Source organism: Rana temporaria, chromosome 1 (assembly GCF_905171775.1).
Source record: "Rana temporaria chromosome 1, aRanTem1.1, whole genome shotgun sequence".
NCBI classification, from domain to species: domain Eukaryota; kingdom Metazoa; phylum Chordata; class Amphibia; order Anura; family Ranidae; genus Rana; species Rana temporaria.
Window position 1 is genome coordinate 11,449,272 of NC_053489.1, and position 23,601 is coordinate 11,472,872.

Consider the following 23,601-nt stretch of genomic DNA (forward strand, 5'->3'; position numbering starts at 1 on the left):
GTTATAGTCCTGCCTTTCCCTTAATGACAGTCAGGGATACGCTTGGCAAATCAGCATGCAACTGTTACCGGATGGAGGGAAAGTGTGTAAAGCCTCTCATCTGACCCAGACCTCTTCTTATATTAGGATGGCCTTACAGCAGCCATATTGTCAGTGTGTGTCAGAATTGTTAGGGACCTTTGAGTGAATTCTGTGTAAGGAGAGATTTTTTTTATTTTGGCATTAATATGTTTTTCTGCCTCTGCAGCAGAACATTTCAGCTTGTGGACCTTGCCTTGTCTCACTACACAATGTGATATGAAATAAAAAATGGAGAAGACACAAACAGTCAGACATCAATATGGAAACCTTGGCGCTTCACATAGAAAGGTTTCTATATTGATTTCAAATTGTCAAATTTTCATTAGTAATGTAAAATTGCCCAGCAGGAGGATAGTTTTAATCAGGGATAATAGGCCTAAATGGTATATTCCAACTTTTATCTTATCAGTTGGGATAAGGGGTTTGGTGAATGATTGGCGGCGGTTTAGGTGCACACTGTTCTTGCACTTAGTCTTTAAAATGATCCAGTTGCAACTTCAAACAAAAGTCAGCTTGAAGAGCAGATTGGCAGTAAGACAGGAATGTTCTGATTTATGCACCGCCATGGGGGACACATTGATGAAAAATAAAAATACATAAAAATAATAATCTCTCTCTACAAAGAAGTGTCAGCTGTCCCTAACAACACAGACAATAAAACTGCTGTGACCCCACCCGTCCATCGATAGGTCATCCATTCCTCCATCCATTCCTTGTGTACTGCATTAGAGGTTGTTGTGTATTTTTGTGGTGAACCTGGAAATATTTTAGCCAAAAGTTTGTGATTCCCAAACTTTTGGAATCCCAGTGATTCACCACAAATCTATTGTAACTGCTGCACCTCATCCCTATATCTATATTTTATTCAAATTCATGTTATGCATAATAATAATAATAATAATAATAATAATAATAATAATAATAAAAATAATAATACTTACAATAATAAACATGACATTCTTGGACATCAAACTTCTATTTTTTACTGTTTCATGTACAATATGTCATAATTATATTTGTATAACCTTCACTTTTTACAGTGCTGATGGATTCTGTGTATTTTAGGCTTGGCCTTGTTTTTCTTACTCTATAAGTAGATTCATATTCCAGTCTATCAGTAATAAATAACAGAATTATTCTTTATAAACCTGACACTCTCACAGCCTTCAGCTCATCCATGAAGTCAGTGTCAGGATCCTGGGCTGCTGTCAGTGATGATGAGGTCGGGAGAAGAGGAAGAACTCATTGGAGTCTATCAGAGACTCGGCCATGTTGTCTTCAGATATCTACTTAGAATATTGTGGTTGTTGTCTTTGTGTGTGACCCCCTGCACATCTGACACCCAGAACTCTGCTCACCGCTGTGATATGACTATGAGGAATTATACATTTGAGTACAAGTATTCTCAGGATGGAGACATCATTATAGGAGGGATATTCTCTGTACATTCTGCAGTGTCACAGTGGAAACAGAAAGGAAGTCTTATTTATAATCTCATGTGTTCAGGGTAAGTGAAATATGAAGTGTAAATCTTCCAATCTGATCTACAGAGCTGTGTCTTTAGGAGAGATGTGTGATAATATGCAGGACTCATTCAGTCTGTTACACGGCATTTATATAAAATCAAAGTATATCCTTCAATGTGTTCATGAAAATCACGTATGCCCCATTCTATTGCCGGGTGTTAATGGTCACATTTATTTATTATGAATAGCTGCCAATGTAACACAATGGATGAAAAAACATGCAGGACCCCTTTTTTAATAAGGCAGCACAGCTTAGAGTTACAATGAATTGGGGTGCAATTCACAATGAATGACACTGCATTGCACTGCCCATAGAGAAGGTGCTTTGCCATGCATTGTTATGTGTTAAGGTGTGCATTATTACCACAATACACAAGTGTGAATGGGACCTTGAATGAGTTTGGCCCTTAATGACTCCATATTGTTTTTTTTTTACTTTTGAATAGAGTTGGGAAGGATAAAGAATCCCTGTCAGGGTTTTACTGCTATCTGGGGCTCCATAAAAGAGATTCCCCTCACAGAAATACTATATAATGTTATTGTGGTACCTTAACCCCCCTGGCGGTATTCCAGAGTCTGACTCGGGGTGAGATTTTCATACCAAAAGCGGTAACCCCGAGTCAGACTCGGGCTTGCCTCGCTGGATCCACAGACTGTGTTTACTTACCTTGTCCCTGGATCCAGCGATGCCACCGCGCTGTGTGAGCGAACGGGACCTCACTCGATTCACACAGCGTCTTCCTGTGCCGCTGATCTCCGTTCCCTGCGACGTTACGACGCACGGGAGCGGAGAACGGCGCCAAATTAAAAAACGTAAACAAACACAATACATACAGTACACTGTAATCTTATAGATTACAGTACTGTATGTAAAAAATACACACCCCCCCCTTGTCCCTAGTGGTCTGCCCAATGTCCTGCATGTACTTTTATATAATAAAAACATTTCTTTCTCCCTGCAAACTGTAGATTGTCCATAGCAACCAAAAGGGTCCCTTTATGTCAAAAATAGTTTTAGAGCAGCTAAAAAACAGCGATAATAAATTACAATCACTTGCAGAATTGTGCGATAGCGATTTGTGGGGAAATTCGTCATAAAAAAAAAATAATGACAGCAACAATTCTGCAACTGAGCAAATTTCAGTGATTTTGAGTTGTTTACATTATTGAATCATTTTTATTATAATTATATTATTATTTGTTATAATTATTTATAAGTATTTATTATATTATAATTGATAATTTTGTTTTTAAAAAAATGTCATACCCGGGATGCCTACTAGTCTCTTGTTTGGTCAGATTTAAGTGAGTTATTCCTAAAAATGACAGACCTACAGTATAAAACGCCAAATTTCCTTGCAAATAATGGTACCGCTTTCAGCATCTTTTTTCTGAAAGAATCATACCGCCAGGGAGGTTAAAATGCATACCTCGTAAATTTCCAACCACGGCTATAACTCATATAAGTTCAGAAACATTTGAATTTCATTATATGTTTCATGCAGCAATACACACAGCCACCAATCCCACCATAGATCTCTAGTTGAAATGTGTTATACATTTTGCATAAATAATTTCCGCTTGAATCCTTGTCCTGTAGACCAATGGAAAACTCTCCATTTTCTGCAGGGTCTATGACAGAGAATACAGACATCTCCTGGCTTTTATATTTGCTATTGATGAGATAAACCGCAGTCCAGATATTCTGCCCAACATAACTCTGGGATATCATGTGTATGATTCTTGTGGACATGTGAATAAAGCTATAAAAGACGTTCTACAGATATTGTCTGGACATACAAAGGAAGCTCCAAATTATTCCTGTATGGAGCGGGGTGCCCTGGCTGGTTTCATTGGAGATCTCAATTCTGACACCACTCTCCAAATGGCCCAGCTGCTGAATCTATATGGTTACACCCAGGTAAGAGAAGAAGAATTTCCTATATTATGTAACGTTAGGACAGCGAGTCGTCTTATGGTGAGGTGGGTCAAAAGGGTACAAATAACCTTGCTGGTAAAGTATAAGGTTGTTCTAAAAAAAGAAGGCAGTGCTGTGTAGGGATGGGCCAATGGTTCAGTCTATTCTTTGGCAGTTATAACATTTGAAAAATGCCTGAACTTTTGCCCATTCATCCCCCTGATGATCATTTAAAAAAGTAATATTCCAGGAAGCTAGAAACCACCAAAGTCACCAATATCATTGGCTTACATGACCTATAATCCCTGGCCATGGTCATACTTGGTCAATGGTGTCATTGCTATCCCCATCCCTTTCCTGTCAAGTGTACCGGGTCTGTTGGGTTTTTAGTGTTGACAATTTCTCAGGCGGCAGACATCATAAATAAGGATGCATTTACAATGAGGAGCTTTTCTTGGGTTCTTTTTTTTTTAAGTAAAAGACTTGTCAAACATTTGTGTGTCTTTATCTATAGGTTACTTTTTTTGTCAACGAGTAGTAGTGCTATGTCCCTCTTACTCATTCACATAAGGGGGGCCCCTTTGTTTTTAAAAGCCTCCCGCCTGCAGTCCCCCACAACCACCAGGCCAGGGTTGTGGAGAGAAGAACTATCTATTGGTAGATCTTGAATCTCACATATAATTGAAAGAGGACTTTTAACACAAGTTTGTTTTGTTATTGAATTATTGTATTATTTTATATTCCATTGAACAGTCGGGGAGATTACTGAGCACATGGTGATGTTATTGATATATTGTAAATGTAGAAGCACTGCATAATTCTATCATGTATACTGTATACAGTATATAGAGTATCAAGCCTTATAGGTCTGAATCTTATATGTACTGTAGTTGCTGTCAAAGTTGTTTTTGGGGATTGATATAATGTTTGTACACAGTGCAAGGAAGGAATTGAGAAGACCAATCAAAGTAGATAGAAGTGTGTTTTATTTTAGTTTTGTCTATAACTTTAATAAAATATTTTTTGCAAGACAGTTTAGCATTTTTTGCCCAAAATATATATATATATATATATATATATATATATATATATATATATATATATATATATATATATATATATATATATATATATATATATATATATACACAGTATAAAAAGTATATTACAGATTTGTTATCTGAAGAAATGAGAGGTCGCGTAGCGTATCGTGTACGCGCGGATTTCTGTATGATGGTGTGTACAGCCATCATACAGAAATCTCCGGGCGGGCATGTACGCTGAAAACATGTTTGCCCGTCTGTATGAGGCCTAAGAGTTTTTCCTCCTGTAATCCCACCTAGGGGTCTCCTGATCATCAGTTTTCTGGACAGACACTCCCACTGCAAGACTGATTTTGGCTTTAGCTGAAGGTGGACAACCGAGTATAAACACAATTACCAGCTCAGTCCCTCAACCTGTATATCCTTTATGTACCAGATCAATGTTTACATTTCCACTATGGGTTTGTCTATTCAACCAGAACTCTCATTTCTTCAGATAACAAATATGTAATATACTTTGCCAGGGCCGTCTGTGCGCGGCCCTGGCAGTTCAATGCTTCCACGCATGCGAGGGATGGCGGCCGCTCGGACATGTACGGTAAGTCTGTACAGACGACCGAACATGTCCGACAGACATGATTCCAGCGGGCATGTTTCTAAGCAAGTTTAGAAACATTTGCCCGCTCGAAAGCGGTCTGGCGGGCAAATGTACGCTGGAATCCTGTCCGCTCGGCTGTACAGATGACCGAACATGTCTGCTGAAACTGGTCCGCGGACCAGTTTCAGCAAACATGTTCGGTCGTGTGAGCGGGGCCTTAGAGTTGAATTTATCAAAACTGGTGCCGCCAGAATCTGGGCAGTTGTGTATGACAACCAATCAGCTTCCATATTACATCTTCAAAGCTTAACTAAACAAGCTGAAGATAGAGGCTGATTGGTTGCTCCAGATTCTGGCTGCTCCAGTTTTGACAAATCCCCCTTTAATGCCATATTATCAGCTTTCACTGCAGATTCTAATCATTTATGAAATAATAAATGTACTTTTGTATCTTTATCTGGTTGGTCTGGTGAAATAAAAGCACCACTAAAATCTGCTTATACATCTATTATAGACAGATGAGAGGACATGTTTGTTGCTCTCTAAAAAACATTTAAACATTTTCTAAGGTTCTCTTCTGTCCATTTGGATATTAAGAGTTCCACATTATTTATACAGACAGTTTTCTTTCTTTCTAGATTAGTTATGGAGCCAGAGATACTTTGCTGAGTGATAGAAAGATGTATCCAAACTTTTTCCGGACAGTTCCGGATGATGAGATGCAATATGTGGCCATAGCAAAGTTACTGGAAAGGTTGAAGTGGAACTGGGTCGGGATCCTTACATCTGATGATGAATACGGAGAGAGGGAGATCCGACATCTCAGCAAACATTTATCTGATCATGGAATTTGTATTGAATTCAAGATTCTGGTGTCTAAAGAGAATTATAATAAAATTCCTCCAGAGCTGCGGAGCTCAACCACGGAAGTTCTTATTATTTGTGGCTCATTTAGTCTGATTTATTACAAGTTTTTGTATCATAATGTCCCTTATTACACGGAGAAAACATTTATTATACCAGATTCTTGGTCAATGAGTGAAATATTTTTTTCTCTCAGTAACTGCAGCTTGGCGTTTACATTCCTCCCTCTCTACATAAAGGAATTGCTGGAATATTTTTATAGTATTTATCCATCCAGTCGCCCAAATGACCCCCTGATGGAAGATATTCTCATATCTGAATTTCAATGCTTTTCAGAAAACCAAATGAAAAATTTCCTAATTCCACACATACATAGACGTCCTCTTAGGAACTGCAGTTTGGGGAAAATTCCACTTGATTTATATTATCCTGATGAGAAAACATCCTATAGAGTGTATATCTCAGTCTACATTTTGGCTCAAGCATTACATGACATGGATTTCTCTTTAAAAATAAATAACAAACAATCTGAAATAAATCCACACACACTAAAGTATAAGGTGAGAGCGTCCAATGAAAGTTTACTTGTATCTTTTTATACTCGGTTAGTTCAGTACTGGAACACAATGGGGGTTATTTACGAAAGGCAAATCCATTTTGCACTACAAGTGCAAACTACAAGTGCAAAGTGCACATGAAATTGCAGTGAAAGTGCACTTGGAAGTGAAGTTGCTGTAAATCTGAGGGGTAGATCTGAAATGAGGGGAAGCTCTGATGATTTTATTATCCAATCATGTGCAAGCTAAAATGCTGTTTTTTTATTATCCTTGGGAAAAGAACAAGATGCGCTAAATAAAATAATACAAAATATAATACCAAACAGCATGTGACAAATCAATGTCCATAAATGGAGGTAAAGAAATAGAAGAAATAAAGTCCTTAAAGGGACGGCAAGGCTCCTATTCACCCGTGTAGTGAAAAGAGGAGATGAACCTTATTGATCCACAAATAAGTCCAAGGTTCTAAAGGTGACTATCCCAAAGCAGTGATCCACCACCGAGAGTAAATTTAGCCTCTTACCGGATGACCGGCGGTCTCTTAATTAAAATAAGACCCCAGAAAGCATATAAAGATGAACCGTTGGAAATCAGAGTGCAGGTGGGCTGAGCTGGAAACCAATCTTTATCTCATTCCGGTGCTTGCAAACTCGATTATCAGGTACCATGGAAAAACATATGGGAACCGCAATAGTGTAAAACCATAGATACGTTTATTTTAAAAAGAAAAGTCAAAAACACACTTACATTTAAACAATGTTATAAGGGCATGTCTAATTGGAGCTCCGGCCAGAAGCTGTCCAAAATGACCCGTCCAAATGGTGAAGAAGTCGTGCAAGAATACGGGGGGTGATCCGATGCCGCACTCGTTCCGCCCGACCGGTTTCGCGATAAATTGCTTCCTCTGGGGCACGGGTGACACACCAGATCAACCCCCCTTAAATAACAGTCCCTATCGTGGGATAAAACAGCGCTACGGGCGTGCATGAGCACTGACAGCGCAGACCAAGCCTCGATCAGGGCTGTCAGTGAATCACAATAATCCATTGTGCCCCGCGGGCTGAAGCCATCTTAAAACAAACTCTAACTGGCCATGTGAACTCCAGGGCTGGTGGACCGAGCGAAAGGCAATGCGGGGTATCAATTTTGAATCCCGGCATGTCAGCCTCGAGGTCCGGTGTGAGCCGCCCTGGAACGCACAAGCGTTACTTCCGTATGACGTCATCACGCACGCCGGCATCACAGGTCGGCGTGGAGATGCGCCCATTGGAAGCTGGTCACAATATGGGCCAATTTAATACAGCCCAGTGCGGATCAAGCCTCCATATGGAAGGAGGAAAACAAAACCACGCTCTGGGTGTAATGATTGGACGATGGCGCCTAACTACAGGAGGCGCCATGGACCAAAATAAAATTAAAATTTAAAAACATAAACAAACCTCGTATCTGGGTGATCTTATGAGGGAAAACCAGGTATAAACCCCGGATTGACCTCTTAGGCCCCCAAATTGCACAAACATTATAAGTACAATAAAAAACAGCTCTACATAAAGAACTCATTAATGTGCGAACATATAAATAATAAACGAGATATTGCCAAAACGTTTTTACATGGTTATACTGAATGACATACATTATGTCCTATAATTCATTAAAATTTGAGACATGTAGAAATGGATAGATGCGAGGCGTCCCTTAATACATAGACCCTGCCAACCTCCCTAAAGTAGCATGCATCAATAGCATTATAGAAACAATGGGCCAAATTCTCAAAAAGCTGTGCAAATTTAGTATTACCTAACTTATGTCATTTAAGTTACGGCGCCCTAAGTTGGTGTCGTAAGTGCCGTATCCACAGCGCATTTGCGCACAAAATTGCGCCATCCTTAACCTAAATTGCAAGGCGTAAGGCGTGGTTATGGCAAGTGGGAATGAAGTGGGCGTGCTTCATTGTAATGAGCCGTGACCCCATGCAAATGAAGGGCCGGCCGTACTGCGCATGCGCGCACAAATCTGGACCTCACTGGGCATGTGCAGAACTTTGCTCATCGCAATCAGTGAGATAGGTAAAAGGCCAAGCGTACTTAGTTTGAGGATCGCCCTGTGTCTAAATAGCCCCAGTCAAACACACTTCCCTTACAAAAGTATTTCCCTGTGTTCCCTTCCTAAAGCAAGTTGCTTCTGCTTTGAACGTTTGTCAGTGTTTGTTGGTAAGATTTGTTTGTGAGAAAAGTTGTTGAGGAGTTGTAGAGTATAGTTGGTGTTTGTTTTTGATAATTTGTTATTTGTTTTGATTGTTTGCCTGTTTGTTTTTGATAAGTGTTTGATTTTTGGTGTGTGATTGTTTTTTGTTTCCCTTTTTTGCCTGTTTGTTTTTGCATTTATAGTAGCTGTCTGTTTGTGTTTTTTTTTTTTTTTTGCTGTGTTTTTTTTTCTTTGTTGTGTGTGTATTGTTGATTGTTTTTTGGGTGAGTTTCCTGTTGCTGGGTGGTGTCTGTGATGGCCACCAAGCGCAGGAAGCTAAATTTTACTGTGGCAGAGAAGCATATTCTTGCTCAGGGCATCATAAAATATGGGCGCTTTCTCCATGGCCCTGAGAGCCACAACACCACCCCGGCCAGGAGGAAGGAGATCCTTCAAAAGATCACCGATCGTATCAATGCGGCGGGGGGGGAGACCAGGACCATCGCTGGAGTCCAAAAAAAATAAACGATTTGAAGAGCGTGTCCCAGAACAAGCTGGCAACGCTGCATGCCCATACCAGGGGCACTGGAAGAGGGGGACCCTGCCCAGTCAGGATGAGTGAGGAGGAATGGGCAGTGGCCCAGTGTTTCCACCCACAGCAGGTATTGGGCCTGCCTGGCTTTGACTCTGATGCTCCTGTGAGGACAGGTAAGTTTTTTATTTTTTCTATCTGGTGATTAGCATGTGTGGGTGGGGGAAGGGAAGATGTGCCAAGTGTGTGGATCCACCAACCTGTGATTGTTTTGTGTCCTCCCCAGATGACCAGGAGGTTGCAGCCCCATCAGCCCAGGAGGTTGCTGGGTCATCAGCCCAGGAGGTGGCAGCCCCATCAGCCCAGGAGGTGGCAGCCCCATCAGGGCAGGAGGTGGCAGCCCCATCAGGGCAGGAGGTGGCAGCCCCATCAGGGCAGGAGGTGGCAGCCCCATCAGGGCAGGAGGTTGCTGGCCCATCAGGGCAGGAGGTTGCTGGCCCATCAGGGCAGGCTGCTGCACCACCCCCAAGACAGGCTGATGCTGAGTCCCAAGAAGGGCAGGATTCGCCATGGGAGGGGAGTGCCCACAACTCCCCTAATTTGGATGTTGAGTGGGAGGAGGATGAGGGGGAGGAAGATGAGAATATTTTTATTGGCCAGCAAATCCTGATGGGCCAAGATAGGACCTTTGAGTTATCCCCTGAGGGTACCCCAGAGGCTCCCAGCAGTCAGGCCACCATCAGGGGTGGCCCCTCCCAACCCTCCTCCAACATGCAGCAGCCCCAATGGGTCACTCCAACCCCTCCTCCAAGGCCACAAGCCTCAGGGGCAAGTAGGAGGCCGACCCCGGAAACCAGGGGGGGTTTGAGCGTCTGCCGGTCAGTCTGCTGAGGGACAATGCCCGGCAGACCCGCAGTCTGGGTGAAATTAAAAAAAACAATGACCAAGGTGGAGCACAGCCTGGGTTTAATGAGGGAGTCACTGGGTGACGTGGCCACCAACTCAGTGGGGGTCATCACCTGTTTGTGGGACCTGAGGAACGCCACAACAGGCGTGGCCCAGGAGGTGACTGCCCTGACCCAGGCTGTGCAGGCCAATACCCGGGCTGTGCAGGCCAATACCCGGGCTGGACAGGCTAATACGGCTGACATCACTGCCTGTCTGACAAGGATAGCCCTGGCCTTGGAGGGCAGGCCAGCAGGAGGACAGACACCAGGGGAGGCTCCTTCTTCCCCTGCACAGACCCCCCTGTGAAGATACTCCCTCCCCTGCACAGACCTCCCCCGTGAAGATCCCCCAGTTGGCCGTGGCCGTGGCCATGGCCGTGCCCGTGGTCAGCCCAGAAGGAGCACTCGGCAACATCACTAAGTTGCAGGGGTACTTTTTTTTTTTTTTTTATTATACTGTACTTATGATTTGGTTTATGTGTGTGAATGATGTGTGAATGTGGGGGGGTGGCATTCCTGATAACATAAGGGTGTCACCCTCAGTTTTGGTGGAGTAGGGATCCCCAGGACCAGGGAGAAGTCATCCCAGGTTCCTGAATGGTGTATGAATGCACAGTGACATAATTGGAGCCGTGGCGGGGCGTTACTGCTCCCAAGTACCAAAGGGGGGGTACTTGGATCTAATCCAATTCGATGTGCATGTGATGTGTCTGTGCTAGGGACCACAGTGGCGTGCATTCATGCATTCTCATTGTGAGATAATTAATGTGCATTTTGTATAAAAAAAACATTCTCATTGGCATATAAGTAATGTGCATTTTATGTGCAAAGTAAATGTTTAAAGGTCACATAATCTCTGTGATTTTTTGTTGTCAAACCAAAAAAATTAAGATAATTAAGGTCCATTTACTGGGCAAAGATGCCTTCAGCCAGTTGTCTCCTTATTGCCTGGCCCTCAGCAGACTGGGTAGAGGTGGTTGGGGGGGGGGATTGCCTGGGTGGGGGGTTAGGTCAGGACATATCTCAACATGCAGGCCCCTTCTCAGAGCAAAATTATGGAGGATGCAACATGCCCCAATAATTTGACAGACAAAGTCTGGGGAATACAAGAGTGTACCCCCAGTCTTGTCAAGGCATCTGAATCTGGACTTGAGAAGGCCAAATGTCCGCTCTACTATTGACCGGGTGTGGATGTGCACCTCGTTGAATTTGCGTTCCCTGGGTGTTTGGGGGTTCCTAAACGCATATCCAGAGTCACCTGTAAGGGAAAAGACAGGAGGATATTAGTCATGCATGTGCCCCTTGTGATGTCTGCATCATGGGGGGGGCATACCTGACACCAATGTCACTCACCAATCAGCCAGCTGTCTCCATAAACGTTCATCTCCAAGTCTTGGTAGATCTTGGTCTGCCATAGAATAAAACTGTCGTGGCACGACCCTGGAAACTTGGCACAAACGTGCCAGATGAGGCCATGGGCATCTACAATCATCTGGACGTTGATGGAATGCCACCCTTTTCTGTTTCTGAACAGGTGTTCAGTTTCATGGGGGGGCTGTAGTGCCACATACGTGCAATCTATCGCCCCGATGGTCCTTGGGAAGCCAGCAATGCTGTAAAAGTCTGTCATGACTTGCAGACGCTGCTCCTCCTGGGTGGGCTTGACAAATTGGTTGGTCATGCGCCGCAGTATGGCAGGAACCACCTGATGGACACATCGGCTCATTGTCGACTGCACCATCCCAGCCAGACCTCCAGATGCACGCTGGAATGAGCATGTAGCTAAAAAATGGAGGGTTGCCATAACTTTATGTAGAGGTGGCAGGGCATGGGAGCGTCTGGTTGGGGTGATAAGATCCTCCATAAGTAGTTGGGTGATCTCCAGGATGGCTTCCCTATCAAACCTGTAGTTGCCATACACTTCATAATCTGGCATTTGAAACAGATCACGCCGTGGCCGATAAACTCTCTCCTGTGCCCTCATCCTCCTCCTCTGTGCCCTCCTCCTCCTTTGTGCCTGTAAGGTGGCAAGTGCCATCAGAATCATTGATGTCCCAGGCATTTTTCCAGACAGATCCTTCACAACTATAGCTCTAGTCACTACCTTCAGCAAACCCTTCCACGGCATGTGTAAAATTAGGGCTGCTTTTATAATGTGGAAATTTACACAGGGAAACTAACAGGTGCGCACAGGGCGGAAAATACACCGCACACACTTAATTTTGAGGATCGCCCTAACTCGCTCATTTGCATCTTTGCCTATCAAAAACAGCGGCGAGACTAGCGTAATTTGCGCCCGGGGATGCGCAGGTGTAACTATTTTAGGTAGGACGGAAAATCCGGAAATCTAGGCTTAACTCGTTTGAAGATCGGGCGCAAAGATACGCGCCGTGTAAATTTAGAAAACGTTAGTTAAGTCCGCGTATCTCTTTTGAGAATTTGGCCCAATATTTGCATCGTATTCTAACAGCTGAATAAATTGATGGAATTGGTGGATCTATTAATAAAAGGAATGACGCTTATTATGCATATCATACCAGATGAAAAATTAAAAAATTAAAAGAGGGAAGGGAATGCTAAGAATTATTAATAAAGGCATTAATATCTGTATCGATATTAAGCCCAAATGGCGTGTAGGTTTTAACCCGATGAATCCACGCCATTTCTTGTCTGGAAATTTCCCGGACAAGATTACTGCCCCTCCAATGGGGACGGTATTTGTCGATCCCAACAAATAGGGTCTTAGAAGGGTCCCTATTATGCTTTAAATCGAAGTGCCTTGAGACCGAGTGCTTGTCAAACCCACTCTTAATTTTGGAAATGTTTTCGTTGAGCCTAAGGCCCCGTACTCACGACCAAACATGTCTGCTGAAACTGGTCCGCAGACCAGTTTCAGCAGACATGTTTGGCCGTGTGTTGGCCCGAGCGGACCATTTTGGGACGGATCAGACAGGTTTCCAGCGGACAACTGTTTCCCGGACTTGTTTTAAAACAGTCCGCTGGAAACCTGTCCGCCCGGACATGTACGGTCGTCTGTACAGACCTACCGTACATGTCCTGCCGCCCGCATCCCTCGCATGCGTCGAATGACTTCGACGCATGCGTGGAAGCATTTTTAAGGCGGCCCGCCCACGTCGCCGCGTCATTGTCGCGGCGACACCGCGTCATCGACGCGGCGACACCGCGGACACGCCCCGCGTAATGTTTACGCGCGGGCTTCTGTTCGATGGTGTCTATAGCCATCGAACAGAAGTCCCCGGGCAGTCCCCGGCCAGACATGTCCGATGGAAACGGTCTGCAGACCGTTTTCATCGGACATGTCCTGCCGTGAGTACTCGGCCTTACAGATAGTGCCCTCTTCGTGCGGCCAATGTACTGAAGCCCGCAAGGGCACTGGATGAGGTATATGACCCCTTTTGTAGAACAAGTAATAAAGGGCTCAATGTCAAACGTTTGTTGGGTTGCTGAAGATTGAAAGGAGCACAACCTCCTATCCCTACAACTGTTCAAAGAACAGACTTGACAGCGTTTACACCTGTAATAACCAGTACGGTTTTCCAAAAAGGTCCTAACAGCCCTTGGAGGGTCCTGTACACTGGGTGCAATGCGACTACCAATCGTGGAGGCCCCTTTAAAGATCACACTCGGTTGTATTGGAAGAATAGGCGCTAAAACCTGGTCTGTTGTTAAAATGTGCCAGTGTTTCTGTATGAGTTTCTTCACACTAAAGTGCTGTGCAGAAAAGGTTGTAATGAAAGGTAGGGAGAATCTCTCATTTTGGGCTACTGGAATTTTTTCTGCCAATAAAGATGCCCTTGCTGTATTCCTAGTTCTCTCCAAAGATTGAGATAAGGAGACCGTATCATATCCCTTCTCCTCAAATCGTTTAGAGAGAATTGAGGCCTGATTCTCCAAGACTTCATTTTTGGTACAATTCCGTTTGAGACGCATGAATTGTCCTAAGGGTACAGACTTTAACCAAACCGGAAGATGGCAACTATCCAAAGGTATGAATGAATTGCGATCCGTTGGCTTAAAAAAGGTCGATGTAACAAATTCCTCTTTCTCAATAGTAATCTGTAGGTCCAAAAAATGTATGGAGTGTTGGCTGGACTCAAAGTTAAATCTGATACCCCTAGCATTCAGATTTAACTTGGCCATGAACTTAACAAGATCATCCCCACAACCGTCCCATAGGAGGAGGACGTCATCGATATACCTACGCCAGAGTAGAATCTCAGGGCGGCGGCAAGAATCGATGACGTCCTCCTCCCACTTGGCCATGAAAAGGTTGGCCAAGCTCGGGGCATACTTCGCCCCCATCGCAACGCCCCTATCTTGTCTGTAGAACATGTTGTCAAATAGGAAGTAATTGTGGGTGGCCGCATACCTCAACAGTTCCATGATGAACTCTATTTGGGGTTTTGGAAGGCCTGAATCCCTGTCCAGATATAACAAGACTGCCTCTAATCCCAATTGATGTGGGATAATCGTGTATAAGGAGGTCACATCGGCTGTGACCATCCATATGCCTGATTTGGGAGAGATGCCAGCAAGAGTATTAATCACCTGTTTAGTATATCTAATGTATGATGGAATCTTCTGGACAAGTGGCTGCAGAAAAAAGTCTATGAACTTGCCCACCCGGGACGTGATGGAATCAATACCACTAACGATGGGTCGTCCCGGGGGGCAAGTCAAGCTTTTATGTATCTTGGGCAAATAGTAGATGACGGGCGTCCGTGGGGCACTAGGCACCAGGAACAGAGTTTCCTTACTGTTCAGGATACCACGTTGGGACCCCCGTTTCACTATCGCCTCAAGATCCTTTCTATACCCACTTAGAGGATCCCTATTTCAAGGGGTATAGGTGTCAGTGTCATCAACCAGCCGATGTAGTTCTTTCAAATAGTCGCACTGGTCGAGGATGACAATACCCCCCCTTATCTGCTGGTCGAATGACCAGAGATTTATTTTCACACAGAGACTCTAAATCTTTTTTCAAGTCCTTGTTCATATTTGACTTGTTAATTTTGAGGCTGTCGAGATCTTTCAGAACTACATCCCTGAACACCCTAATGCTAGGGGCCAAAGATCCTGGAGGGTTAAAAAGAGAGGCATTGGCCAATGGTGAATGTTTAAATTCACCAATGGTCTGGTAACTGGAAAAAGGGTTAGAAAGGAAATGCCTTTTAATGCTGAGCCTTCTGGTAACTTTATGCACATCCATGTATGTTTGGAATTTACTAAGGTTTCTAGGAGGGGCATATTTCAGTCCCTTGTCCAGAATTTGTTTCTCTGTGTCCGTCAGCATTTGTTGGCTAAGATTATAAATGCCAATTCCTAGATTCTTTTTCGTTTTGGCCGACTGGGCCCTCCTCCCCCCTCGGGTGCCTCTCCTCGTCTTGTGTTGCCGCCCTGGCCTAGAGGGGCCCTGCGAAAATCCCAATTTTGTTTATATGCATTTCCAGGTGGATTAAATTTTTTTTGGTTAAAACCATATTGGCCACTAGATGTCTCAGGGTAACCCAAGGGGTAAGTAAATGGATTCCTAGGCTGGTGGGTGAATCCAGAGCCCCCCCTTTTGGGTAGTAGCCCGTTACTATTATCATAGTCAGAAATGGGCATAAACCGGTTGTGGGTAGGGATGTTAAACCCAAAAGCACTATGGCCAACATCCTGTGGCGGCCCATAATTATGGCCAGGAAACCCCATGATAGGCGGTGGATAACCGCGATAATCAGGGCCCCTATTCCACGTACGGGGAGATGAGACCTGCTCGTGGTTTGCCTCACCCCTTCCTGGGTTAGCAACATAAGGTCGCCCTTTGGAAGAAGTCCCTTTCTGGTTAGGTCCCTTTAAAGGGCCCCTACCTTTCTTAGTGGTGTTTTTAAACACATAAGCTGGATCACCTTGATGGGGTGGGTGTGGTGTTAATACACGTTGTTGTGAGGTAAAGGGAATGACTGCGGGTATGGTACCCCCAGATGGCTGAGGTGTGGTGTCCATCACTAAGTCACCTTCGTTGTTAGGGGAATGCTTTTTTTGCCATAAGAAAACGAGATTAGATTTGTAGTCATCACTGTCTCGGATTAATTTCTTTTTGGCTTTCTGTTCCCTCTCCTCTTTGTCTAGAGTTTTAAGTAAGCTGGTGGATTGGTTATTATACTCATCACTGTTTTTAAAAGGGGTGAGTAATTCCTTAACAGATTTAATTTCATCGTCAAGTTTGTCCAATTTGTCAACCCTCCTGTCCCGGAGGAATCGCAAAAAGGCAACCCCTGAATCGTTGAAATATTTGTGCCACCCGGCTAGATCGGTGTCCCCTTGTTGAGGGGACACTTCCTATCTTAAACTCCTAGGTACCATGGTGGCTTTGATGTCGGTTTCCAGAAATGCGATATCCCATTGGGTATGTATTTCAGCTACCATTAGGTTTTTCAATCGCATAAAAAGGCCACCCACGTCAGACCCTGGTGCACTGGGGGTGGTGTCAAAAACCCCTTCTAGATTAACAACTCGCTTAGAGCGAAAATCAAATATATCCATAATAAAATGAAAATGAAAAAAAAGCTGCAATTTTTATTATCCTTGCATGTCCCCCTCGGATCTACAGTGACTGCACTTCCAAGTGCTGTTGCAATTTCACCTTGCACTTGTAGTTTGCACTTGTAGTGCAAAGTGGATTTGCCTTTAGTAAATAACCCCAATGTGTCCAGACAAAAATTACACCCAGTTTAGGTTCATGTTTAATTATTTTTTATTATCAAAATTTGTATTAGTTTTTTTTCCATTTCCATTTAACATTATGTCACATATCAAAACAATAAAATGGTACATACATCCTTATCAATATCCTACATCCTTCCCTAATAGAAGAAAAAAAAGGTTCTCTCTATTCCCTTTGTCCCCCTCCCCCTAGAGTCCCCCCCCCCCAAGGAAAGAAAAAAAGCTTTTCCCCTTTAAGAGGCTTCACCTACGCCTTTCCTCCACCATTCATAAAAAAAAAAAAAAAAAACATTGTGTATGAGGCTTCTAAAAAGCCATATTATATTACCCCTATATAATCTATCCCTCCCATTTCCCCACCTCCCACCTTCCTTTTCCTATTTCCACTTTCCAACTACTTTTTTAACAAGACAAAAACGCAAAAAAAAAAAAAGAACTCCCAAGTGCTTCCTCCTTCACCTCCCATACCTATGGGGGGGGGGGCTAGGGGAGGCAACAAGAGCAGTTGTAAAAGGGGGAAAAAAGGGAAGTAAAGGGAGAGAGAAAAAACAAAAAATAAAATGAAAGGAAGCCCCCTCCATTTTTCCCTCCACCCCATGGGCATTTTACCTAAAATGCCTGCAGCTCTATGTATTATTCAATCTTTACTGAGCGTTGTTCCCATTCAGTCAAATGCACCCATCTTTCGGCCTCCATTATTAAATTAAATTCTCTCTTCCAGTCAAGTAAAGTTGGTTGTTTAGTCTGTTTCTATAGTCTGGGTATTAATAGTTTAGCCGCATTTAATAAATGTGGCATAATTCTATCCTTATATGATCTAATAGACATTGATGTCCCATGAAATAGGAAGTTTGTCTGGCTGGCCAGGAAAGGGGAGGAATGAGCAGGCACCTCCCCCCTGAACCATACCAGGCCACATGCCTTCAACATGGGGGGAACAAGAGCCTCTTCCCCACAACCCTGGTCAGGGATTGTGGGGGTCTTTTGGTGGGTTGGCTTTTTCAGAATGTAGAAGCCCAATTTAATGACTACATAGTATCCCTACTCATTCACAAACATCACTGACAGCAGGAGGTTTTCATATATAGAAGCTGTAGAAATATTTATTCTATATGTTATTATCATCTCCAATCCAGAAGAAGGTTGGATGGGCAAAATATGGCCACTTGTCTGAATGCCCAAACAGCCAATGTTCATACCAGACATCTGTGTTCCTGATTAGCAGGAATCATAGATCTCTCTCTTCCTGTCTATCAGAACAACAATCTGCCTTGTTGGCTGACTGCCATACTGTTATTCCTGCAAACGATCACGGGTGGCAGACGCAGCCACTGGACCCATTTATTGGCACCCACTCTGTCCAATCAGGTACAAGTATGTGATTGTGTGCTTAAGGGGCTGTGTGACAGGAGTAACTTTTGGCAGAGGGCTTGTGGAACCCAGCTTATCTTAGAGAGGTCAGGAAACTCCTTGTCCAGCTCCCCCGGCCTCACTTATGTGTAAGTAACCCTGTGGCTATTAGGGGCACAGGGTGACTGAGAACCCCAGTCTGGTCTGCCTTAACCAGACTCACCGTACAACCACACCGGACTCAGCATTTCGTGTTACCCCTGTTATCCAGGGTTCTATATGTGTGGCTTGTGCTGAAAGAATGAAGGGGTCCTTTTACTTGGGACAGTAATGTTTCTGTACAATCTCACTCAAGAAATATATATGAAGAAAAATGAATTCCACCTTTATGACTGCTGGAATATTGTATGAGCTTGGTCTCATAGACTGTAGACTGTTTACCAGATCATTTGGAATATATATGTGGATGTGGATTAGCTGCTAGAGGGGAGAGAGGATTTCTCATGAAGCCCTTCCTAAAGGCGGTCTGTGTGTCATGTTACTGGAGGAGGTGGAGTTTACCCCGCCCTGTATATCTCTTTGTACCTGCATGAGAATAAACAGTCTTATGCTTCTTACTATCCTACACTGATGTCTCAACAAGTGATTGGGTGGGCTAAGGGATCTTGGATTGTGCTGGTACCGGGCAAGGGAAGCTTATACGGCGGAGATACTTCTGTTGAGGACAGGGGTCCATCATATGCTGCCCTGCCACAGTAAATATACGTGGGCTGGTCCTTAAGTGGTTAAAAGTTCCCATAGCCTCATATATTCTGCTTTCTGAGGAAGACATCTAAAAGTTTTTTGAAGTTTTCATCACTCTCAGCTTGTACCACTTCCTAGGGAAGTGAATTGCAAATTTTTACTTCTCTAGCAGTAAAGAACTCTTTCCACAATCTAAGGTTATGCCTCCTCTTCAGGGACAGTTTATCACAGTAACTGAAGTCACTTTTAAACAATATTTGTACATTGTATTCATGTCCTCTCTTAAAAAGTAACTCCACTTTTGTTGAGAAAAAAACCCTACCTACTGGGGGATCTATGTACATTGCATGGATATTACCAAACTTTGTTGAAGATGCCTACCTGTTGTTACTCTGAAGAAATAGCTGTTTGTTTCTCTATGTGCATGTACTGGGTGAATGTGAATGGGAGTGGTTTAATAATTGTAGCACCCTCTAGTGTGCTAGAGTAGGATTTGTGTAGTGTAGGTACATTTTTCAGGCTTGGCTGGCAGCCAAGCCTGTGTTGTATTATCTGGGATGGTTGAGTGACTCAGGGAGGGTTGGATGACTCACACACAGCATCTCTGAGACCTCCTCCTGCAGAAACTTAAATTCTATAAGAGTGGGAGCGGAGGTGAGAAGGAGCTGCCTGGAGTATTCACGAGGGCCCTGACCAATCCCCAACAGATGGTTTGGCAGGGGGCAGGTTCCCTTAAAATACTTAGGTTTAGCCCAGCTGGGTCAGGGAAGTTTGTGTGGAAGTTGGAGATAGAGTTTTAGGCTGTCGGTGGCTTTTGAGGGTGCCCCATAGTTGGGGTGACCTCGGGCCTGGGCTTGGGTGCGAAGGGACCCTCTTCATGTCACACAGAGGTGTTCTGACCAGAGGCATGAAAGCAAGTGGAGCACCGCATACTATCTCATTATGAAATACTTTAGAACAGAGCTCCCACAGGGCCGGCCGCTCACCACTGGGGGTTTAGGAGATATACATTTTTTCTACAGGTCAGCCTTATTATAGGCTGACGTGTAGGTAAAAATAACCAAGCGGACAATACAACTGCTTTAAGTGTCTCTTCTCCAGAGTGAATACCTGTAATCTATCAGTCCTAATAGCTGAGATCCTCTGTCCTCCTTGTTACTTTTGTTGCCATTTGCTGAATTCATCAACATCTATCCTGAGGATTGGTGACCAAAACTGAACTGTATATCCAAGATGAGGCTGAACCAGTGTATTGTAAAGGGAAAGAATTAATGATTTATCTCTGGAACGTTCTCATTCCCAAATCAAATTGTATAGAAATAGTCCCATTACAATATATCTGATTATAAATTCTCAGAAAACAGGTCATCCCATCCTGCTGACATTCTCTAAATGAGATATAACTAGATGAACAATTTATAGTTAAACATGTATAAACGTTCTATATACTTGTTACCTATAATCATTTCTGTCATTATTTAAGCTGTCCCGCTATGTAAAAGAAGTCCAGTACAAGGATCAGAATGGCGAGGTCATGATTTTTAATGATAAAGGAGAACTGCCAAGCCCATTGGACATTGTAAATTGGATTACAAGAATTAAAGATATAAATATCACTGAGTGTATGCTTGTGGGTCACTTTGATGGGTCCCTTTCAGAGGGTCAGCAACTTACACTAGAACCAGAGCGAATATCATGGAAAGGAGACAAGGTGAGTTACACTGGGGAAGCTGATCCACAACTTATACAAGAAACATTCTAGTTTTGTCCCTAAACCCATCTCCAGACAAAACCTAACCCCCTCCCCCCATCCTGTTCATAGACCACCAACATCTTCCCTGACCCATTCCATGGTGATTAGATGAAGGTGTCAGGTCTAGATGTGTGTGTATAAATGCCGGGATATGTTCCCATCACTCATTATACCTGAAGAAGTGGACGAACTACAAAACATCTTCTACATTACAGAACAAGTCCAGCTAAATGTGACTGACTACTACTAATACCTCCCCCCTCCTCATCACACAGACCGGGACATAGACACTCATAGAAGGAGAGCGAGAGATAGAGAGGGGGAGAGAGAGAGGGGGAGGGAGAGAAAGAGTGCACCCATGTCCCAGTCTGCAGTCCCTGTCTATGGGAGTTGTATGTGATGCTTGATATGGCATCTTTCATGGCAGCAGGATTTTTATGATGGCCAGCAGCAGGCAGAGTCCATTCTCGTTCTAGGTGGGGACAGTTCTCTGCTCCTTCCAGAGGATATGTTTGCTGTGAGATGGAGTGGTCCCTGGCTGCCTGCACCTCCTGCCCATCCTCGTTTTCTGGCCCCAGTCAGCCTGTCCTGGGAGGTCTTCAGAGCTCTTCTCGCTCCAGGTGTACTGGTCCTTGCCGCCCTCCCTGCTCAACTTCCCTGCCACATTTCTGGAGCATGTTCTTATTGCTACATATGGTAGAGAGGCCTTATTGCAACTTTTGTAGTGACCATACTAACTATTCCAGAGGTGTATCCAAACAAAAACAAAAACATAACCTTCACAGTGTAAAATAGTACTAGAAGTCGTAGAGAAGACAAAGCATTAGGCTTAACATCATTGAGTAGTGTAAGTTGCTGACCCTAGAATGTCTATTACATGCCTGCCAAACCACCACCACAAAGAATGCCTCCACAGGTCTTTATTGCCAAGATCCTTAACTATAAAGACTGAGATGCCATAATTCACTTATCCAGGGAAAAAAGGTATTATACCCTTTTATAACACCCAGAATCTGACATTTTCAGACTTTTATGCGGAGGTCCATCGACAACGCAACTGCTTCACGGAAGTCAGTTGGCGCCTACGGGTTCACCAAGTTTGCAATGCCTCTATGCTGTTGGAGAAGATCAACTTTACTTTTTCGAGGAACCCGAGGCAGCTACTGCATGGTTGGATCGACTAGACCCTACCTGAGCTGTGAGCACTTTGAGGACTTCTACCCCTTTCATCTCCCTCCCATGTGCAGGGAGGCTGCCTATGGTATGCGATTATTCTTCCTCTCATATTCACCTATAAAGTGACATGGTGGTTGTTTTATGTTCCTACACTTTTGGATACCTAGCCATAAGGAAATGGCCCTCTTATGAGGGCCTTTGTTGTTTTCATAACCGGTTTTGAAGGTCTGTATCAGGATGCCACTGCTACTATTACTGGAATTACACCTTGTTATACTTATGCTGACGGGGCTGATGCTGTTTGATGCTCAGATTTGTGTCATCTCTACCGAACACTTGCAGCAAGCAGCCTAAGTAGTTCTATATCCACTGCCCTTCATAGGATTTTTGCCCTCCTAGTGGAGTAATAAAGACAAAGGCCCAGATTCAAAGAGCAATTGCGCCTGCGTAACCATAGTTACGCAGCGCAATTGCTTACTTGTCCCGGCGTAACGACTTCTCCTGATTCAGAGAGCTTGTTACGCCGACTGCAGCCTAAGATATGCGTGGCATAAGGCTCTTATGCCCTCATATCTTAGGCTGCATTCTTACGCAGGCCGCTAGGTGGCGTTCCCGATGTGGTCAGCGTATAGTATGCAAATTGCATACTAACGCCGATTCACAAAGTTACGCGAGCCCTGCGTACGCAGTTTACATTGTTTGCGTACGGCGGTTTTTGCGTAAGGCTGCCCATGCTATTAGCAGGGGCAGCCAATGCTACGTATACCCGTCGTTCCCGCGTCGCAAAATTTGAAATTTACGTAGTTTGCGTAAGTGAATCGTGAATGGCGCTGGACGCCATTCACGTTCACTTTGAAGCAAATGACGTCCTTGCGACGTCATTTACCACAATGCACGTCGGGAAAGTTTCCCGACGGAGCATGCGCTCTATGCTCGGCGCGGGAACGCGCCTAATTTAAATGATTCCCGCCCCCTTACGCAGGGCATTTTTGAAGAGCGCCCACGCAAATTACGTGGCTACTGCTTCATGAATGAAGCGTAGCGCAAATAATTTGCGTAGGCGCAGGGTAAAAAAGGGTACACTGGAGCGCGCAGCTGTACCTGAATCTACCCCAAAGAGTTTTCCTCTTCTTCAAGTATAATGCCCCAGCTAGTGCTTCGTTGTCATTCCCTACTTCAGACATCATGCTGATGTATGTTTATTGCTGCTTTGACTATAACACAGTTTGGGACTTATGCTCACAAAAGTCGGGGTGTATGTAGAGATGGGTGGGTTAGTTTTTTTTTTTACTGGGGGCTTTTGCTTATGTACAACCCAGGCATTTGAGTCATAATGTAATTGCATTGATTTTTACAATCACCTTAGTTACTTATGCTGTTTTATTTTATTACATGTCTATGTTGGTTATGCCTGGGGATTCCACCTCCACTGATCCCATATACTATTTCCCTGTTTTTCCAATGGCCCCCTATTTTTTTTTATTTGGAAACGTCTGTGGTCTCAGAGATGAGTCATTTCTGAAATGTCAACGTATTGATGTCATTGTCCTGGTAGAAACACATGTTGTAGGATCCTTGTAGAATTGAAGAAACCCTGGA

The 23,601-nt window shown here is 43.9% G+C and overlaps 1 protein-coding gene across 1 annotated transcript in view; it reads left to right on the top strand.

Annotated features, from left to right (window-relative positions):
* LOC120928833 (extracellular calcium-sensing receptor-like) overlaps positions 1–22,356 on the top strand; it is a 42,477-nt gene extending 20,121 nt beyond the window's left edge. Inside the window, exons 3-7 of the mRNA XM_040340258.1 lie at positions 3,208–3,528; positions 5,805–6,634; positions 16,386–16,440; positions 20,557–20,784; positions 22,228–22,356. Of these exons, the coding sequence (XP_040196192.1) occupies positions 3,208–3,528; positions 5,805–6,634; positions 16,386–16,440; positions 20,557–20,784; positions 22,228–22,356 (1,563 nt within the window). The remainder of the gene's footprint in view (positions 1–3,207; positions 3,529–5,804; positions 6,635–16,385; positions 16,441–20,556; positions 20,785–22,227) is intronic.
* Positions 22,357–23,601: the final 1,245 nt, after the last annotated feature.